The 17580-nt window shown below is 40.0% G+C and overlaps 2 protein-coding genes across 19 annotated transcripts in view; both read left to right on the plus strand.

Moving 5' to 3' along the window:
* lrrc7 (leucine rich repeat containing 7) overlaps window positions 1-10262 on the plus strand; it is a 148811-nt gene extending 138549 nt beyond the window's left edge. For 11 of the 17 annotated variants that reach the window (XM_085437613.1, XM_085437608.1, XM_085437611.1 and 8 more), the window contains 3 exons: window positions 60-152; window positions 3842-3916; window positions 6617-10262. In XM_085437613.1, the coding sequence (XP_085293739.1) occupies window positions 60-152; window positions 3842-3916; window positions 6617-6727 (279 nt within the window). In that variant the 3' untranslated portion in view covers window positions 6728-10262. Of the gene's footprint in view, window positions 1-59; window positions 153-3841; window positions 3917-6407 lie in introns of all 17 variants that reach the window. The other 6 variants (XM_085437615.1, XM_085437618.1, XM_085437620.1 and 3 more) reach the window with 6 other exon arrangements.
* A 5313-nt stretch (window positions 10263-15575) lies between these two features.
* Window positions 15576-17580, plus strand: part of LOC146688936 (discs large homolog 1-like protein) — a 113239-nt gene continuing 111234 nt past the window's right edge. Inside the window, exons 1-2 of one of the 2 annotated variants that reach the window (XM_085437548.1) lie at window positions 15576-15741; window positions 16808-16969. In XM_085437548.1, coding sequence (XP_085293674.1) covers window positions 15723-15741; window positions 16808-16969 — 181 coding nt within the window. In that variant the 5' untranslated portion in view covers window positions 15576-15722. The remainder of the gene's footprint in view (window positions 15742-16807; window positions 16970-17580) is intronic. The other variant, XM_085437545.1, reaches the window with a different exon arrangement.

Genomic DNA, 17580 nt, shown 5'->3' on the forward strand with positions numbered 1-17580 from the left:
GTTGTTGTCTTGTCTTTTCTTTTCTTTTCTTCCTGTATCTCTCCCTCCTCTCTCTGTAGCTGTGCGTGAGAATAGAGAAGAACCCTGGTCTCGGTTTCAGTATCTCTGGTGGCATCAGTGGCCAGGGGAACCCCTTCAAACCCTCCGACATGGTACGACCTGACCCGGCCTGCCAGCCAATCGCAGCCTCCCCGGTTTTACCTCAGAGTTGCCATGGAAACTGCTGCTTGTTACTGCAGTGTTTTCTTTCTCTGTCTGTTTGTCTGTCTGTGGGGCAACCGCTTAACGTGGTTAGCTGTGGGTGTGTTTGAGTGCATAATGTTACATGTAGGGCTGTGCTATTAATTTGGTAAAGAAACACTAAGGTGTGATTGGGGGTGTTTCCAAAACTAAATCTGAGCATTGTTAGACTCACTAGTGATTATGATACTCGTCTGACATACTTTAATTTTAGGGTTGTTTTGATGTGATCTAAATACCTGCACAGCATCCAGGGCAAAGCTCCTTGTTTGGTTGGTCAGCAAACTTTAAACTGCTATGTCCACATGCATGCAAATATAAGATAAGCCAAACTCTGTTATCATTCCTACTTCTGAGTCTGACAGTGTCTGTCAGTGTATGCCAGGACAGAGAGCCTGTTGGGGTTGCAGCTCCCCAAGGCCTGCTGCACATGGCAGTCTGTCCTAGAAACACACTGCTGCAGTCAGTCTAAAGGAGCGATGCTGCTCGTGGTGCTCTGACTGCTATTTTGGGAAAGCTGCTCAGTTCTGGGACACCGTGGGTGATTTCAGATGTTCACCACTTTGATCTAAGGACAGGGTTATATGACAGATTTTGACTGACTGTTATTCTGAGCAACAGAGGAGACGACTGCCCTATAAATAGAAAGCACACAGAAAGAGTGCTTTCCATTGCACCCTTGCAACAAACGGGGAAGTTTCTTCCGAGTCGGGAGTAGACTGATTATGTGGAAACTGTCAGTTCATCATTTTAGTTTTTGAAGCAGACAACTGGTGAAACAGTTGCTGACTCGTGCAGTTATTTTAATCCTCCCTCCTCTGCTTGTATCCATAGGTCTTGCACTAGCTGCAGTTTGTACATTATTAATGCCGCGTTACACGGGCAGAAAATGGAGTCAATGCAGATGAACATTTTGTCAGAGGAATACGAGATAAGGTTACGTTATCTATCCAGTTAGTGTGGAGCAGTGGGCATTGTGGAACACTTGGTGACGTTTCACTTTAGAACCGAACGCTTGCTTTTACCATACATACTGTGGCGTCCGGCGAATGGCGAAAGTGGACGTGTCAGTCAGTCACTGCTCATCTGCTGGATATTCGCAGTGATTCCCACTGAGTCGTCAGCATGTATGGTTCAAAGGAAATGTTCTAAAGTGAAATATTGATTTAGATGTCCCCTGTGTCATGTTATATAGACTGTATGTCTGCTTTATCTAACTAACCCACAGGGTCACATGGAGAGAGCAGATGGAGGATATTTGTCTGCTGTCAAAGTTACAGTGCCGGGATACAACCGCAACTGTTACAAGCATCCTCCTCTGAATCCTTGTTCTCGCTGTTGTTTCATTCACACGTGAGAGGCATCAAGCGGAAGCCATTAACGGGTGCTTCGGAGTTTTATCAGCGGTAGTCACCTCGGGCGTCAATTTGTCACCAAATTCAACTCAAACTAGAAGCAGATGCCTTTGATTATTCTTTGAATCTCTTTTCTGGCCTATTCGTGAGAGTGTATCTGTTTGTCGTCTGATGTGTTTGCAGCTATTTTTGGTTAAAGCCAGTGTTAGCTTTCAGATGAACTCGAGGTGAAAGAGTTAACAAGGGCTGTATGTTTGAAAACAGCTTGACTACTAAATTATACATCTGTGGTTTTGGATCCCCAGAGCCTACTACAGCTGTGGCTATTCCACAGGGCTGTGGCTCCCCCTGGTGGACAGCTTGTTATTTGCACTCATGCTTTGATGGGTCTGGGACATGCCCACATGTCCAGGTGAATCACAGATGGTACAGTAGGAAATTGGTATCAAAACCACCAAATATAACACAACTATACAAAATAATTAAATCTATATTTGCTTTTAACTCTTTACCTAACAGAAAAAAATACCTTCTTTAAAAATGTAGCTTTATCTGTCTCTGTTTTTTGCAGAGAAACAGAATAATCTCCAGGCTAGATCTCCAAATAATTGAAAGTTTACAAAATATACCTCTTTAAGTACCGCTCTCATGTACCTGATGATAAATTTTTTCCTCTTTCAAAAATCTATCAGAAGTCATCAACAGGTGTCTAAAAATAAGCAATGATGATAATAGCCTCGATGTTGGACTTACAGGACTCACTGAGGCCCTCTAAGCCACTGGGCCAGTTTTACGTCTGCCTAATTAGGACTCGGCAAGCAGAGACAGGGAATTAGTTCATGTATCGACCAGATTGGGATCTGGGCTTTGATCTTTGAGCTTCTCAGGGTCGGTTTAAGAACAGAAGACTGAAGGTTTTAAGGATCAGAACACGGATTTTATTATGTTTTCTTTTTGTTAAATCTGGGTCAGGAACATTTGAAAATCCAATTTTCTGTCCCTTCTGTTGTTAGATGTACTGTTGTTGCGCACTGAGCTGCTGAGATACAAACACATGTTACATGTTTAAAGGAAAAGTCTAAAATCCCCGTGTGAAACAGTACTAATATTGTTCCCGATTGTGTAGAAGTTTTTTTTGGAGATGGAAGGATTTTGCAAGATGCTGCAGCTCTGTGTGCAACTGCTCTGTTGTGTGTAAATGTTTAATTGGTGTGACTAATGCTACACAGTTTTAGCCCCTACTAAACTTTTTTGTAAAGTACAGTGAGCTTCATATTAGATCAGAAAGGCCACGCTGTCGTACCCGTTCGAGGTGCCGACGCCGTAAAGAATGGACACAAATAACGGCGTCGTACACAGCATTTTGCAGGCAAAATGAAACCAGTTTGTATCCTGGTGAAGAAATTATTTTATCTGTATATGCATGCATGAGGCTCACTGTATACTAAATGTCACTGTTTTCACGTGGAGTCACTGAACTAACCCTTCCCCTGTGGAATTGTTTAACATGCAATATATGTGTTTGTTCTTGCATTCTCTCTCACAGACTGTAGTATGTAGGTGCTGCTGCACTCTCACTACTACACGTCCTATTTGTCACCTCTCTATGGCAAATATATCCGTGTGTTCAACACAACCTGTTGAACCGTGTTGAGTCGATACAGGTGCATTGTCCTACACTTTCTGTGTCCAAAAACATCTTTCAGCTCTCGGTGAAAAGATGTTGGTGTTTTTACAATCTCTGCCTTGGGTTATTGAGGGAAAATATGGGGGATGAATTTTTCTTCTGCCCTGCCCGCGACCTACTTCCTTCCCATAGTGAGAAACCCATCCCACGTCTACTCTTCTTCCCATAATCTTTAAATATTTACTGTATATATTTATATATTTATATATATGCCAAGTCTATATTGTTAAAAAGAGCTGCTAAATTTTTTTTGTCTCTTCGGGAGGGCTTTATCACCCAGTGTTTGTAAATTTTAAGAGAGCCGCTAATCTGAAGGAAACACAAGCACCTTACAACATAACAGTTTCAGTGTCAAAATATGTATGCAGTATTTGCATGCCTCTCCAAATTGTGAAAAAAGAGAATGCTTTGATGAACTGGCCATATATTTAAAAGTGATTTATTTATTTATTTATTTATTTATTGGGAGGGTTGGATATTGAGTTGAGAATGAGAAGGCAAAGATTCTAAACCATCGTGTCCCTGTGTTGTCCTAACGGTGTATCATTTTGACTTATAGGGTATCTTTGTTACTAGGGTACAGCATGACGGGCCTGCCGCCTCCGCCCTGCAGCCCGGAGACAAGATACTGCAGGTAACACCCGCTCACTCGCCATCACATAGACATCACAAACATCCACATCTTGTCCCTTCCATTCCCAGCCCCACCCTTTTTTCTTATTAAACTGTGAGGTGAAAAGCAAGGGTGTAGTCATCCTACTGAATCTTTATGTTAACTGTAGATTGTGTGTGTGTGTGTGTGTGTGTGTGTGTAAGGCTTTCCTGCTAAATATTCTACCTGTATGTGTGTGTGTGCGTGCGTGCCACCTCAAAATATCAAGCACCACCCCCCACATACACCCGTGCGCCTTTGAGTCAAAGATCACAGTCAGATTTAAGTAGCTTTTAGCAATGTGTCATTTGTTATTCATTGCTGTAATGACAATGGGAAAAGCTGAAATTGCAGTAAAAGTTACAAATGGAGCACATGTAATCTCATAAAAACAGCTGAACTGACTTCTAATCTACTCGGATAAACAAAACTGACAGGCACCTGAACCTGTCACTGGAGATCATCCTAAAGCAAATTACAAAGAGCATTTAAATCCCATAAAATGTAAAACAGTTGAACTGGACATCTTATACACAGGATAAAGGTAGGGTAATTGCAGATATACAGGTTCGCCATTGTAGTTTTTCAAGCGTGGGAAATAAATAAAATGGCACAGGAGATTTTTACAAATGGAAAAAAAAACCCTCTTTTTGCTTTAAATAGCTATTGGTTGGTATTTCCTACAAAGGTGCAGTGTTAGTTTTGTTCACTTGTGAAATGCCATCAGAGCACAGAATGTTGGGAGGAGGGTATTGAATCACACAAATGTGATCTACTAAGACGTACAGCTTAGTTTTCTGCAAATTGCACTGAATTTAGCACCAAAAGGAAGCATGTCAATTTTGGACCCTGTGTGGCTGTGATAGTTGCTGTTAGAAGTGTTAATTTGTTTAATGGGAAGAGGAGAGGTTATCAGAACAAGTGTGTAATTTGCATAGGCGCACGGTTTAAAGCTTTGACTTTGTCCTGCAGCTCTTCACTGAGTCCTCACCGTGAATGTTTAATATTTCTGGTCCTCACTGAAACTGGTGTTTTAATGAAACAGAGCAGAATTGAAATGAGCCAAACTTAATGTGTAGGGAGAATCCCAGTATGAGGGGTATGCACACTTTTTAAAGGCTGTGAAGTTAGTTTTTCCAGTGAACACTGTTTCTTTTGTTAGTCCCATTTCTACAGAGAGGTTGATATACAATTAAAGTGTGTTGGGTGTCTGCTCTTCCAGCAGTTTGACTGCAATGAACTATTTTTTCTTTTTTTTTACTGATCTGTGGTTTTACATCCATTACCAACCAAATTTAAAGGGCTGTCAAAATACAGCTTCTGGAGCTCAAACAGATCTGAAGTGTGTTAGATTAATGTCTCAGTGCAACCTTGCAGTAAAAAGCACCTTGAGGCAACCGTTGTTGTGGTTTGTTGCTATATAAATAAAATTTAATTCAATTGAGTATCTTCAGCCTCACACAGAAAAAGAAGTAATGCGCACATTTGCGAATGCGATAAACAGCGACTTCATTAACACGCGGATGGGTCAGGATCTGATGATAAATAATCTTTGTGCTCTACTACACATTGTAAAGGTCAGCTTCCTGCATGTTCGCTGGATGAATTCTGCTTTACATTATGTGGTCTGCAACCCAGACGACCCAGAGAATGCCCGTCCTTATAGTTTCCTCCCGTATAATTTTAATTTTAATCCTTACATAACGCCCAGTGAAGCAGTGAAAACTCACTGTTTGACCACAGTTATTTACTGAACTCCAGAAGCAGGATGTCAGAAAAAGCCTGAATATCAGGTACAATATAAGTGGCTTGTGATGATTTCTAATTAAGTCAATAAACGTCCATGTTTTAGGACTAGCGACCACTTGAATAAACAATTTCAATGATCAGTAGAAATCCATGGGTTACATCTTCACATTATTAGAAAGCTGTTCTTAATATAAAATAGCTTCAGCCGAGGCCTTAGATTTGAAAGTAGCTGAACACTGCAGCTAGGTTATTTTTTTAAAATGTATTTTTACCCATGAACACAATCTAACATGGTTTCATTTGAAGTAAATATGAGTAAAACGATGTAAGTACGCAAGTACAAGTTATTTGGATTGATGTGCCTCGCAGCAATGTTTTCCCCATCAGCCAAATAATAATTGAACATCCGCCTCCCATGTAAAGCAGTCCAATTGAATCAATAAACAGTAAACAGCAACAGTAGAAATCGCACGCTACACGCATTTTATTGAGATGGATTGAGGTCAAAATAAGACGTCAGTGCTTTACGGTAATAGCTCAGCCTCCCTCACCCCCCATGTGCCATTCCTTTCATGTTTCCCTCTCTCCTCCCCCTTCATCTTCTTTCCACAGACTTACAGTGTAGCTGGATGAATTCATGTGAAAGCCCTTTTTTGTCTTTACCCCTTCTCTCTCTCTCTCTCTCTCTCTCTCTCTCTCTCTCTCTCTCTCTCTCTCTCTACAGCATGACTGTGTAGCTCCTCCTCTTCTCTCTCTTTTTCCCAACAGTGATGTGTTACTGAGATAATGATGGCAGTGACCCTCCATCCTTCCACAAAACACTCACACATAGACATGTGTATGGGAAACTTAAACGAGCCGCAGCACATATACCTCTATACACACGTGCACCCACACACATGCTGTTGACTGTGCTGCGTGTTTGCCTTGCAGGCTAATGGACATAGTTTTTTACACATGGAGCACGAGACAGCCGTCTCTCTGCTGAAGAGTTTCCCGCGGACGGTGGACTTGATGGTTCTGAGAGACAGCAGCACGCGCTAAAATAGTTTTTAAAAACAAACAAAACAAATACAGCAACGCTTCTCTGCTCTGCTCATCGCCATCCCACGCCATCCCACCTGCCCTCCTCTGGAGGTTTATGGAACTGAAAATTGAGCCACATTTTCCCCCCCTTTTTTTGTTGTTTTTTTTAAAACATTTTTAAGGGAACAGTCAGACATTTATTTGCCTATTGCTGGACCAAAGGCAAATACCAGTGCCAAATGTACCATAGGAAACATATCGGCTCTTCTGTCTACCGGCGGTCAGCGATCTGATCTGATCGACGGCTGGACGGACCGCAAGAGGACTATACACTTTAAAGTTCCTACAGGGCTGCTGCAGTTTGGATTTTGTGGTTGGTTTGTGATTTAAGCTGCCATCTGAGCGGTCAGTCTGAGTAGTTTTTGTCGGTTAGTTAGATTTTGGGATATTTTTCTTTCTTTTCTCCACTGCCATCCATTGTGAATTTAAAGTATTTTGTTTGGTGTAGCACATGGTTCGCTTTCCTTGTTCTTCACAGCTTTATTGTTTCTTTCGCATCTTCCGTCTTTTTCCCCCACTTTTCAGTCCTTTTTCTATCACCGTCTTTGATTTTCATACTCCTCCGATATATTTTTTGTTCTGTTCTGCAGGTTATTGCCTCCACTGTACAGAAATTGAAACTTAAGACTCTGCCTTGTGTACATACATAGAGATTCAGCTTGTTAGAACTCTCCTTGGGGCCTGAGCAGACAGCTCTTAAAAGTTTATGATTCTTATGATTATTGTTGATAAACTATATTCTCAATTCCCTCCTGTGGAAATACAGGGGTCGTTTCTTCAAATGGTTTTCTAAAGAGTATATCACCGTTTTATCTGTATAGAAAACACTTTTCATAGTTCATCACTGCTACTTGTTTTTTTTTTTTCTTTTCTCTTAAAAAAAGCTGTTGCTTGCACAGCTGTGCTGAAAGGAGCTAAAGCAATATTTCTGAGGCTCGGCCCATTGAGCTTTTCAGCAGAGCCTTACTTGTCCTGCAGTGCCATCTATTGAGCAAGTCATGCTAATGTTTACACACACTGCCATGCACATAAACTAACAGGCAAATACACACATAAAATTACACATATCTATTCTCTGCAATGTTGCATAATGCATCCCTCATTTTAGAATATCATTTCCATTATAAAACTGGTCCATTAATATTAACGGTGCCATCTTTTTAAAGTCCTGTCTTATGTTGTGCAGTGATGTCACATCCCTTTTGATGTGTTTATAAAGTCACAGCATGCTTTTACATCACTGGACACTGACAGATGTCCAGAAGCCAACAGAAAATGGCTGTCTCTACTCTCTAGAAGACTCTAGACGTATTAAAGCACTAAGTGCTGCTTGTTGATCTGTGCCATATGCAGCCTCCTCGGCTGTATTTACAACAATATCAGAGCTTTACCTCTTTGTGGCCCAGCACACACTAAAATCAAAAACGTGGCTTCAATGAGCCGGTAAGCTGTTCTATAGTCGTTGACCCGGCTTCAGCATCTCCTCTGCTGAAGTCTCCTGACCTTCGGCCTTCCTGTGGAAAGCAGTGTGAGACACTAATGCCCCTACAAGCATCTGCAAGGTTTCATTTTAGGAGGATAAATCAGATATCGTCTCTTTTTTTGACAATCGGGGAAACATCTGATTTGTGTCACATGTGCTTTCGGTTACACTTGAATTGTAAAAGGTGGTGCTGATTGATACTCGGCATACACGGAAGGCTTGCTGAATTTGCTGGTAAATGCTCAAACTATTTAAAAGAGCAGGGAAAATTAAAGTTACGGTGGACCTGATGGGTCAACAGTACTGCAATTTAAGAAAACATCTGCAAACAGAAAAATGCTACAAAAGGTCACAAAAGAAAAAACCTTGGAAAAACACAATGGAAGTGTATTAGGGGAGATAATAATGTGACAGAACCAAAACATGCGAAGGGTTGCACCGACACACGCTTAAACGAAGTGGAGGATTCTTGTGAGGGGAAAACAAATGCAAGGTACTGTGTGTTTAAATCGCATAATAACATAAATATATGTTTGCTATTAGCCGATCACTGTTAGCTTCTCACGTCGGCAGCTGTTCCGTCATGCTATTGTGTCCCCAAAACACTTCCGTTGTGTTTTGTGAGGGTTTTTTTGTTTGATTTTTAGCTTTTGCAGCCTTATTCCATTTGCCAAAGTTTCCTAAAATTGCAGTGCATTTGACCTCTCAGGGCCACCGTAGCAATAGACTCTATGTAAAAAAGCAAAAAGAGGGAAAAAAACAAAACACCAAAACAGATTGAAAGCCTTTGCTCTGTAGTCTGACTTTTATAGTCACGCTTGAGAAGATATACTGACTAAAATACAGAGTCTCTTTTTGTCTTTATGTAAATGCACCATGGGTCTTGAAGGCATTTCATGGCAGTGAGTTTTGTTCTGTTCTGCATAACATCTGATGTTTCATCCGGAGCGAACCATCCTTCACTGTCCTTTTGATTTCACTTGACAGGTACCCTTTTTGTGCCAACTCTCCAAATACGATTTCCATCACTTTGTCAATAGGAGACACAACACGGCACAGTTTAATCATGTGGTTAGGAGATTTAACCACAGGTACCTACCCCGACCCTATTCAGAGTTTGAAATATCAAAGATATTGTGATGAGAACAGAGTAAAAGGTTTGATAATATAATTATTTTTTACTACATGTTTCAGGTAATTCTTTCTAAATATATTGATATACCTTAGCTTTGCTCAAAAATTGTGATATTTTATAATGACACTTATAACAAAGTTATGGATGGAAGTACGCACAGTATGACTTGGAGACCTACACATGTACTATCCAAAACTGTATAAAATGTATTTCTACTGTAATTGTGAATTTGTGTTATACAAATATATATTATATATATGTATATGACTATTTAAAAAAAATTCAGTCATTTTCTATGTGTTTAAACTGCTAAAAGAGCTGAACAAATGAGGGCGGTGTCACTGTACATAGCTGTGAATGAAATCCAATTTAAAAATGACTCATATTGATTGTGAATGTACTCATGCTTTCTGCAGTACCTACACCTACCCAACTTGAATGCTGCTTCTTCTGTTGTGTGACAAAAAGTACTTTGACCTCCGAAGAGAGAAACGCTGTCGAGTTTATAAGTTGGACAAATTTTAGTGACGATTTAACAGAAACTATTTATTTCTTTATTTATTTGCACATGCAAGTTGAAATCCTTCCAGTTTTAAGTTTGAGTATTAATGCGGAGAAATGTAATTGCCGAAGTATATATAATATATATCATGTGTTTAGAATGCATTTTGCAGACGCTATCTGTACATACTATTTAAGATACAGTTTTTACAAAAAATAATATATGTATAAAATTGAAAAAATGCTGTGCAGCGATTATACTGGAGCCATTTTGGGCTTTGGGACGTACCATTTTTTCAGTATATAAGAAGTGTTTTGAATAATGTACTAAAGTCTCTATTGTACAAATAATAAAAATGTCACTATTGGTAATATGGGCTTCTCCTGGTGCACTGAGCTGTTTTTAGGAGGGTGGAGGAATAAAACAACACTTTTCTTTCCATATTTATGCGTAAGGAAAAGGGGAGGCAGGAGAAAGGAGTGAGGAAAAAAATGAGTTCAAATGCAGATGCGGGAAATGCAGGGGCCAGAATAAGGAATGAAAGTAATGCTGCAGTGAAAGAAGCTGAACAGAACAGAGAAGATGGTGAAAGGTGAATATGGGAAAAAGTGAAATTGGAAAAGAAAAGGAACCGATGGATAAATTATGTGAAGGAAAAGACAGTGATGAGGATCGCCTCAGCAGGTCTGTGGGAGATTACAGTTACCTCTGTGGATTAAACTCAGCAGGGCCTCTCATCATCTCTGCAGATGCTCCTTTGTCTCTCTGTCCATTAGGCTAACAGCCTGACTCCTCTTCATCCCTCTTGATCCATCCATCTCATCTATTCTTGACACTTATCTGAGCTGTAGATCGCAGAGGGTCAGCCGAGTTCTGACAGGTGCCTCACAGTGTGTCTCTTCTGGGGCTCAAAACCCACGTTGAAGAAAAAGCTTGGCGCATCGCGGTAAGTATGAAAATCTTACTAGTTCATGCACACAGGTTACTCTGCAATTAAGGCAAACGATTTAACATGATAATTCAAATCCAGAAAGTAGTAATTGGTTCTTGTTGGGTCTGTGCTTCCACAAGCCCCGCTAGTTTAGAGACTTATTCCTCATGAAGAACACAAGACATAACAGAACATCTTCAACCGGTTTTTCACTCTCTAACGAGGGAAGTTTTGGTCAAGAACCAGCTCTTGGAGCTCACGCTCCTTACCTGTCTCATGCCCAAAATCCTTCAAAGAGCAGCTTCCCTCGCAGCTATTTATTGACAAACTGTTACAATACACAGCACAGCACAAGCAGATCCCTCAGTAAACTCCCCAATGGTTCTAAGACAAGGCACTATGTGTGTGTATGTGTAAGCACCTGTATGCATGTGCAAGAACGTGTGTGTGTGTGCATGACTTCCTGCTCACCAAAAGGATCATAAAAGCAGGAAGCAACATCACAAGAAACAGATCTTTCAGATAGGATGTATCTGCAATAAAACCTCCCCCTGCACAGAGTGGCTGGAGAGGTGGTCAGAGACAAAGGGATGTCTTGATCCTATAGATTGAACTCAGACTTACAAATTTAAGAAACCCAATGACAACATTCAACAATTAGACTTAACAGTTCTATATGGAAATCTTAGTTGAAACCAAAACGTTTTATGAACTTAACCAGAAGCCTTCAATGTATGTAGTGGGAATTAGTGAAAAGGAAATTTAATGAGAATGAATCAATGAGTTCATTTGTAGGCCAACGAAAATCCCAGCTTTGAGGAGTTTGCATGTTCTCCTTGTACTCTGGGGTGACTGACAGACTGATAAGACTGTCCAGGATGCACCTCGCCTCTTGCCCTATGGCTGTTGGGATATGATCCAGCCCTCACAGTGATCCTGAAATGGATGGATGGAGTCCATTGCCCTGTGTGTTCAGTTACTCAGCAGTCATTTTGTCTACATTACACAGTATGGTGAAGTACGTGGGTTGTTTTGTAATTTGCCATTTAAAATAAGGCAAATGTTTTTTTTTCTATATATTTTCAAATTTTTTTAATATAATAAAAATTTATCCAAAAAGGTAATAAAGAAAATATGTAATTTCCTCAATGACGTCCAGTATTTTTGAATGCATCACAGATACATTAGTAGTTAGTTTTCAGTTTAACACATTGCACTCTAAACATGTGAGCAGCTCATAAAATATTTTGACTTACCTGCATAAAGTCAGCTGCATTGCTCAATCAACTATGTGCATCATTAACATTCAATACAAATAAATGCACATGTAACTGTAAACAAACAACACTAACAGATATTTGTCAAGAGGAATTTAAGTACCTGTTGATGATGTGTGTGATGTGTATTTTTAACACATCTGAGTTTTTGTCTCTGCAACCAAACTGAAAGTTAGATGCCTTTTTTCTAAACTCTCTATCCGGTGGCAGGTTTGTACCATTCCCGACTGTTCTCTTGGCATCAGAGCCCACTGTAGAACAAGTCTGCTTACTGTGGTATCAGCCGACAATAAACAATAGAGAGTAACACCGCACACACACACACAGGCGCCCACACACTAACGTACATTCTGGCAAAAAGCAGAATGACGCCCTTTTGTTCCCTTCCCTCTTTACTCTGTCTTTTACACACTGCATTGGACAAAAAGATACTTCTGTTTGCCACATGACCAACCCACTTACACAATCATGCATGCATTTACTCCCCACTCTGACTCATATATTATACTGGAATCAGAGTGACTGCTGGCGAGAATTTGTAAGAGATACAGAGCGAGAGTTTATGTGCACCCACCAAAATGGTCAATAAGCTCTTCTGACCTAATCAATAACAATACCAGAGCCTGGGTCCATGACCTGCATTCAGCTGCTGCATGCTTATGCTGATGGAAGTGTCCCTACCACTGCTCTACTGTCCACATGAAGACACAGGCGCAGTGTGTCTCCAGCATGCATGAACTCTGCTTTTCTAATGTCACTCTCTGAATGATTTCATCTTTTTAGTCTTACGGTTGTCTCTAAAGGTGATTTATGCTCACCCATTAAACACACCACGTCACAGTAAAACAAAGATAAACAAGGCAGTGGAACAAAAGGACACCATATCATTTAGGAAAAGCTACTCTTTGGCTAGTTGGATGAAATGATCAATAACAGTTTCCTGTCTATTAAACCAAGCATAGATTGCTTTTCATAGTTTAACATATCCTGGAAGTAGAGCTCTTCATCTTATATATCTATATGTAACTTTTAAAAAATATAGGTTAGCTAAATTTAGCAAACAGGAAATAATTTGAAAATGACTCTGAAAGAAATACTAAAATTAGGTGATGAAACCATACCATACGTGTCCATCTACTATGTTGATGACCTATGTAAGAGATTAAATGCTTCCAGTCGCATAAGTGTGCTGCTTAAGGTAAAAGTGGACAGTTTATTGCCACTTCCTCTTAATAACTGACACAGTGACAGAGATACAAATGTCAGCTACATTCTTTAAAACAGAAAGCTTGCAAGAACCACTTAAATAACCACATTTATTAGTTTATTTATTTATATCCTTGCTATAATGATAAGTGCATGTGCATGTTTGTATTTACACTATGTGTTTCTTAATGGGTGTGCCAATGTCAATAAAACTTTGCACAAATATCATTGCACATACAGCAATTATACTTCACAGTGACCAAAATGTATATCTGCAACAGAATTTTGTTCAAGTCACAACTAAATACAAAATGAAGAATGTGAAAAGTGCAGCAGACCTGGCAAAAATTGCCCTTGGTGTAGGTTTTTGCTAGTTATGACTAATGAGTTGGCAAAATCTCTTCAGCTTTAAGTAACGACTGAAGCATTATGGATTCATATTTATTATTACGCTTACTTATTACTTCAGTGTTTCCCAGTACAGCTTGCTTAGCTTGCTGTTAGCTCTTGTGCTAGGCACAGCTTTTTGTGATGTCCTAACAGATGTGTCAGTGGTACAGATCAGGAGTTTGGGCTTCAGGTTTTCCTGAGCAATATTAATTGTACTTAGTTAGTCTGTTGCTTAGCAAAAATTAGCCAACAGGTGTATCTATTTTTTACCATCTCATAGTTTATGATTGGACATTGTCAACTGAGCTAATTGGTGTAGCAGGCAATAAATTAGCAATCCACCCATTGATCCATATAAAGTATATTCTGGGTCCAAAAAGCCAACATGGAAGCAGGAAATGAAATACAGACCCCAAAACTAGTGGGTGATATTGTGGTGGCATACTGTCTATGTGTAAAACATCTTGAGTGTTATGTTTTTTAAAAGGAAATGTTTCACAGTCCCACTAACCTGTCAGGAGACGTTTTAATTAATTATGAAAATTTACAGTTACATTCAAAAACACTACTCTATATAAATTTCCTCTCAAGGGTGGCGGTTAGTAAGTGTCAATATATGGCAATATATTCATTATTCGTCATGACAATGATCCCAAACACAATGCTGAAGCAGTAAATGCATGGGTAGAAAAACAGCATTTTTCTGGCTTGTGTAGCTTTAGGATCCCCACTTGATCACTGATAGCAAAACACCTCGCTTTTAAGAAACTTAATTCATGCAAAGGGCAAAGACAATAGGTCAAAAATACTGATAAATTTTGATTTCTATCACACAGAGTTTTATTTTTTTCACTGAATGGAGCAGCAGATGCTGATACTGATTGAGCATCCCCTGTGTCGCTCTGACTGGAATAGCAAAACTTTTTGCAACTCTTGCTCAGAGACAGCCAGGAAACCAGGCTATGGCTCGCATAAAGGTAGAAAAGGAGGGACAACAGACTGCATGCTAAAGCTGAATGGGCATTATGGCTCTCTATATATACTCATATAGAGTCATTAGATTCTAAAGAAAGGCTTTATTTCTTTCCACTACTAAAGAGGACTTGCCTGGTAGGGATGTGGATCACTACAGTTTAGTGAGACAGGTCTGGTACAGGGGATGGTTTTCATCTACTCAGCACACTCAGTTTACCATGACAATATGGCTAAAACCACACAGGGATGAAGTGCCTGGACTTTTGCTGGGATTGCACCAGTGACATTTCAATTGGACCCCCTTGTATTTTTCTTTGTATGCACCCATGTAAGCTCCATAAACAGACATAACTGAGTGACAAGAGCCAAAGACTAAGCTGGGAACAGGAGAGGAAAGCTTTCATAGATTTAATGTAGTTAGATCAGTATCTGTAAACCCAAGTCTGTCCTCGGCATTGAGTGGATTAGATGTGGATAGGCAACCCAGAATAGACCGGGCTTTTATCCACTCCATACAATATGGCTGTTTAACATGACAATACCTGCAAGACACAAGCTCCTTATGAAGAGCCCCTCCAACCTGCTTCATCTGTGGTTTTGAGTGTGTGTGTGCGTGCGTGTGTGTGTGTGCGTGTGTGTGTGTGTTCGTCTCGCAGGACCGTTCAACCGGTCGGACGGCGTTTTGAGTCAAGTCATCTGGGTGAAGAAATCGGTATTAGTTTAACCAAATGGTGACACAGGGAGCCTTGAAGTGAAAGAGGAACAGAGGGAGGGGAAAAACAATCACGCTATCATTATTACTCCGGGTTCTAAGTCCACGCGGTGATTGTCAGCGTTTGTTGACAGTGTCTGTGTCAGTTTTCTGACACTTTTTTCAACACTTCATTGAATTATATTTTCTCTTAACTACCGGACAGGTCGGTGGTGCCTGTTGTGGTGACAGTTTGGTGTCCCAGTTGGGTGAGCAGGCTGTCGCGGGACAGACGCTCACATCTGTGATAACAGAGTCGGATCGGTGTGAGCCAGGGGAGGAGGACTCGGCGTGCGTGCCACCATGCCTGTGCGACAGAAAGGTAAAGAAAATACTTGTTAGGAAAATGGACTTTCGGTCTGTAGTTACACGTCTATCTTATAATACTTCTGTGTTAATATTCTTATCGTATAACGCATTTTGTGACACCGAACGTATCACTTTTAATCACTCAAAAAGGTCGCGTTGATGTTGCGCTAGCTCCGCGAGGCGCTCTTATGCGTTAGCGCACGAAACTTGTGTGAAACACCTGCACTTTTAAACGAGGAACTATTCAGTGTACGTGTACACGACTTTTAGAAAATAGCTCCAGGGCTCTTACTGCATACTCGGACGCTGTTGTAAATTCGGCATACATAATATTTAGACAACAACACGTTTGCTGTTTTTTGCAGTGAAATGCAAAAAACAGCAAAGCTGCCCACAAATAGAGCTCTTCAATATAAAAGTGCTTGCAGATAGATGCATAGAAATTGAATTGCCACCCTTTTAATTCATTTTGGCTTTACGTATTGTCATGCAAGTGTAAAGTTAATGTACGCACTGACACATTTAGTCGAAGTTTGACGTTGATCGTCACTGCTTCCGGTTTAATCAGCTGTTCAGAGACTGGAATTTGCAGCCTGCACCTTCCCTTGCACCATAAACTCTACTACCCTTCTGCATGAGGACATCGGGGCGATATAAAGGATGGCAGTAAAATGTTATAGTTTATCTTTAATCCATAAAATGTGCAAATACACGGGTTATGAAGTCTTAATTACCATTTTAATTAAGAAGGCTTTCACTGATCATTACAAACCCTAATAGAAGTTGTGATCTAGTAGCCTGGAAGGAAAACACAGAGTCATCTACTTTTTTTCTTTTCTTTTTTCCCCAAACCACCCTTTTTTCCCCAAAGTGTCTTCATTCATGAAAAAAATGAATGAAGACACTTTATTTTTCAGACAGACATGCAGAAATTCTCGATTTTAACCGTAGTTATCTGCAATTAAAAGCTTTTAACATCGAGCGTCTCCTTGCTCTGCTTAAGAGCAGCTGGATATTGTGTTTTCCAGAAGAGATAAAAACCATGTTTTTTTCTATTTATTTATTTATGTTTTCTTTAGACGCCCAGCGTGCCCTGGAGCTGCTCCAGCAGTATCGAGCCAAGCTAGACCAGAGACAGCAAAAGGCCAAACAGGGACCTGTGGAGGAAGACCACCAGCTGCAGCAGTCTTTGGACAAAGTCATCAACGTCTTTCAAAGTCAGCTCTTCAGTGCACTTCTTGGTAAGAAAATTTGCTTTGGTCAGCTTTGATCAGATTTCCTGGATTTTGACAATTTAGGCAAACTTCTTTTATATTGACTTTTTTGGAAATTAAGCTGTGCTTGAAGTGCTTTCTGTCAGGCATTACGTGTATTTTATGTTTAATTTGCTATCAGTTTAACGCATACATCTGCATAACTTCTTGCACTTTATCTTAACACATCACAACATTTTTGCACTTCTGGTGTCTAACCATTCATCTTACGTGCAGATTAGTCCACATGCAATTATTTTATAACATTTTACATCATTTTTACAAAAGTAGAGACAGTGGTTTTGCCATTTGTGAATTACATTATGTTAGTTCATTGACTAATAAAACAGAAAGTTTCAGCAAAGGTAAATATCAGTTTTATCGATCTTAAAGATTTGAGCCTTTCGTTGGATTCTTCACTTCCTCTTCGCAATAATGCAATAATCTCAATGTTGTGCATGGATTTTGTTCATTTATCAAGATTCGTGTCTTACAGATACCAGATACCACACTACAAGCATCGTCATGCTGTGTTTGGGATTGACAGGGACTGACTAGATTTCCAACATTAGGTTTGCAGAAAATAGGCTGAATTCATG

This window comes from Copadichromis virginalis, linkage group LG17 (genome assembly GCF_057382275.1).
Source record: "Copadichromis virginalis isolate Kocher_CV1m ecotype Utaka linkage group LG17, C_Virginalis_male_GT1.1, whole genome shotgun sequence".
In the NCBI taxonomy this organism is placed as follows: Eukaryota; Metazoa; Chordata; class Actinopteri; order Cichliformes; family Cichlidae; genus Copadichromis; species Copadichromis virginalis.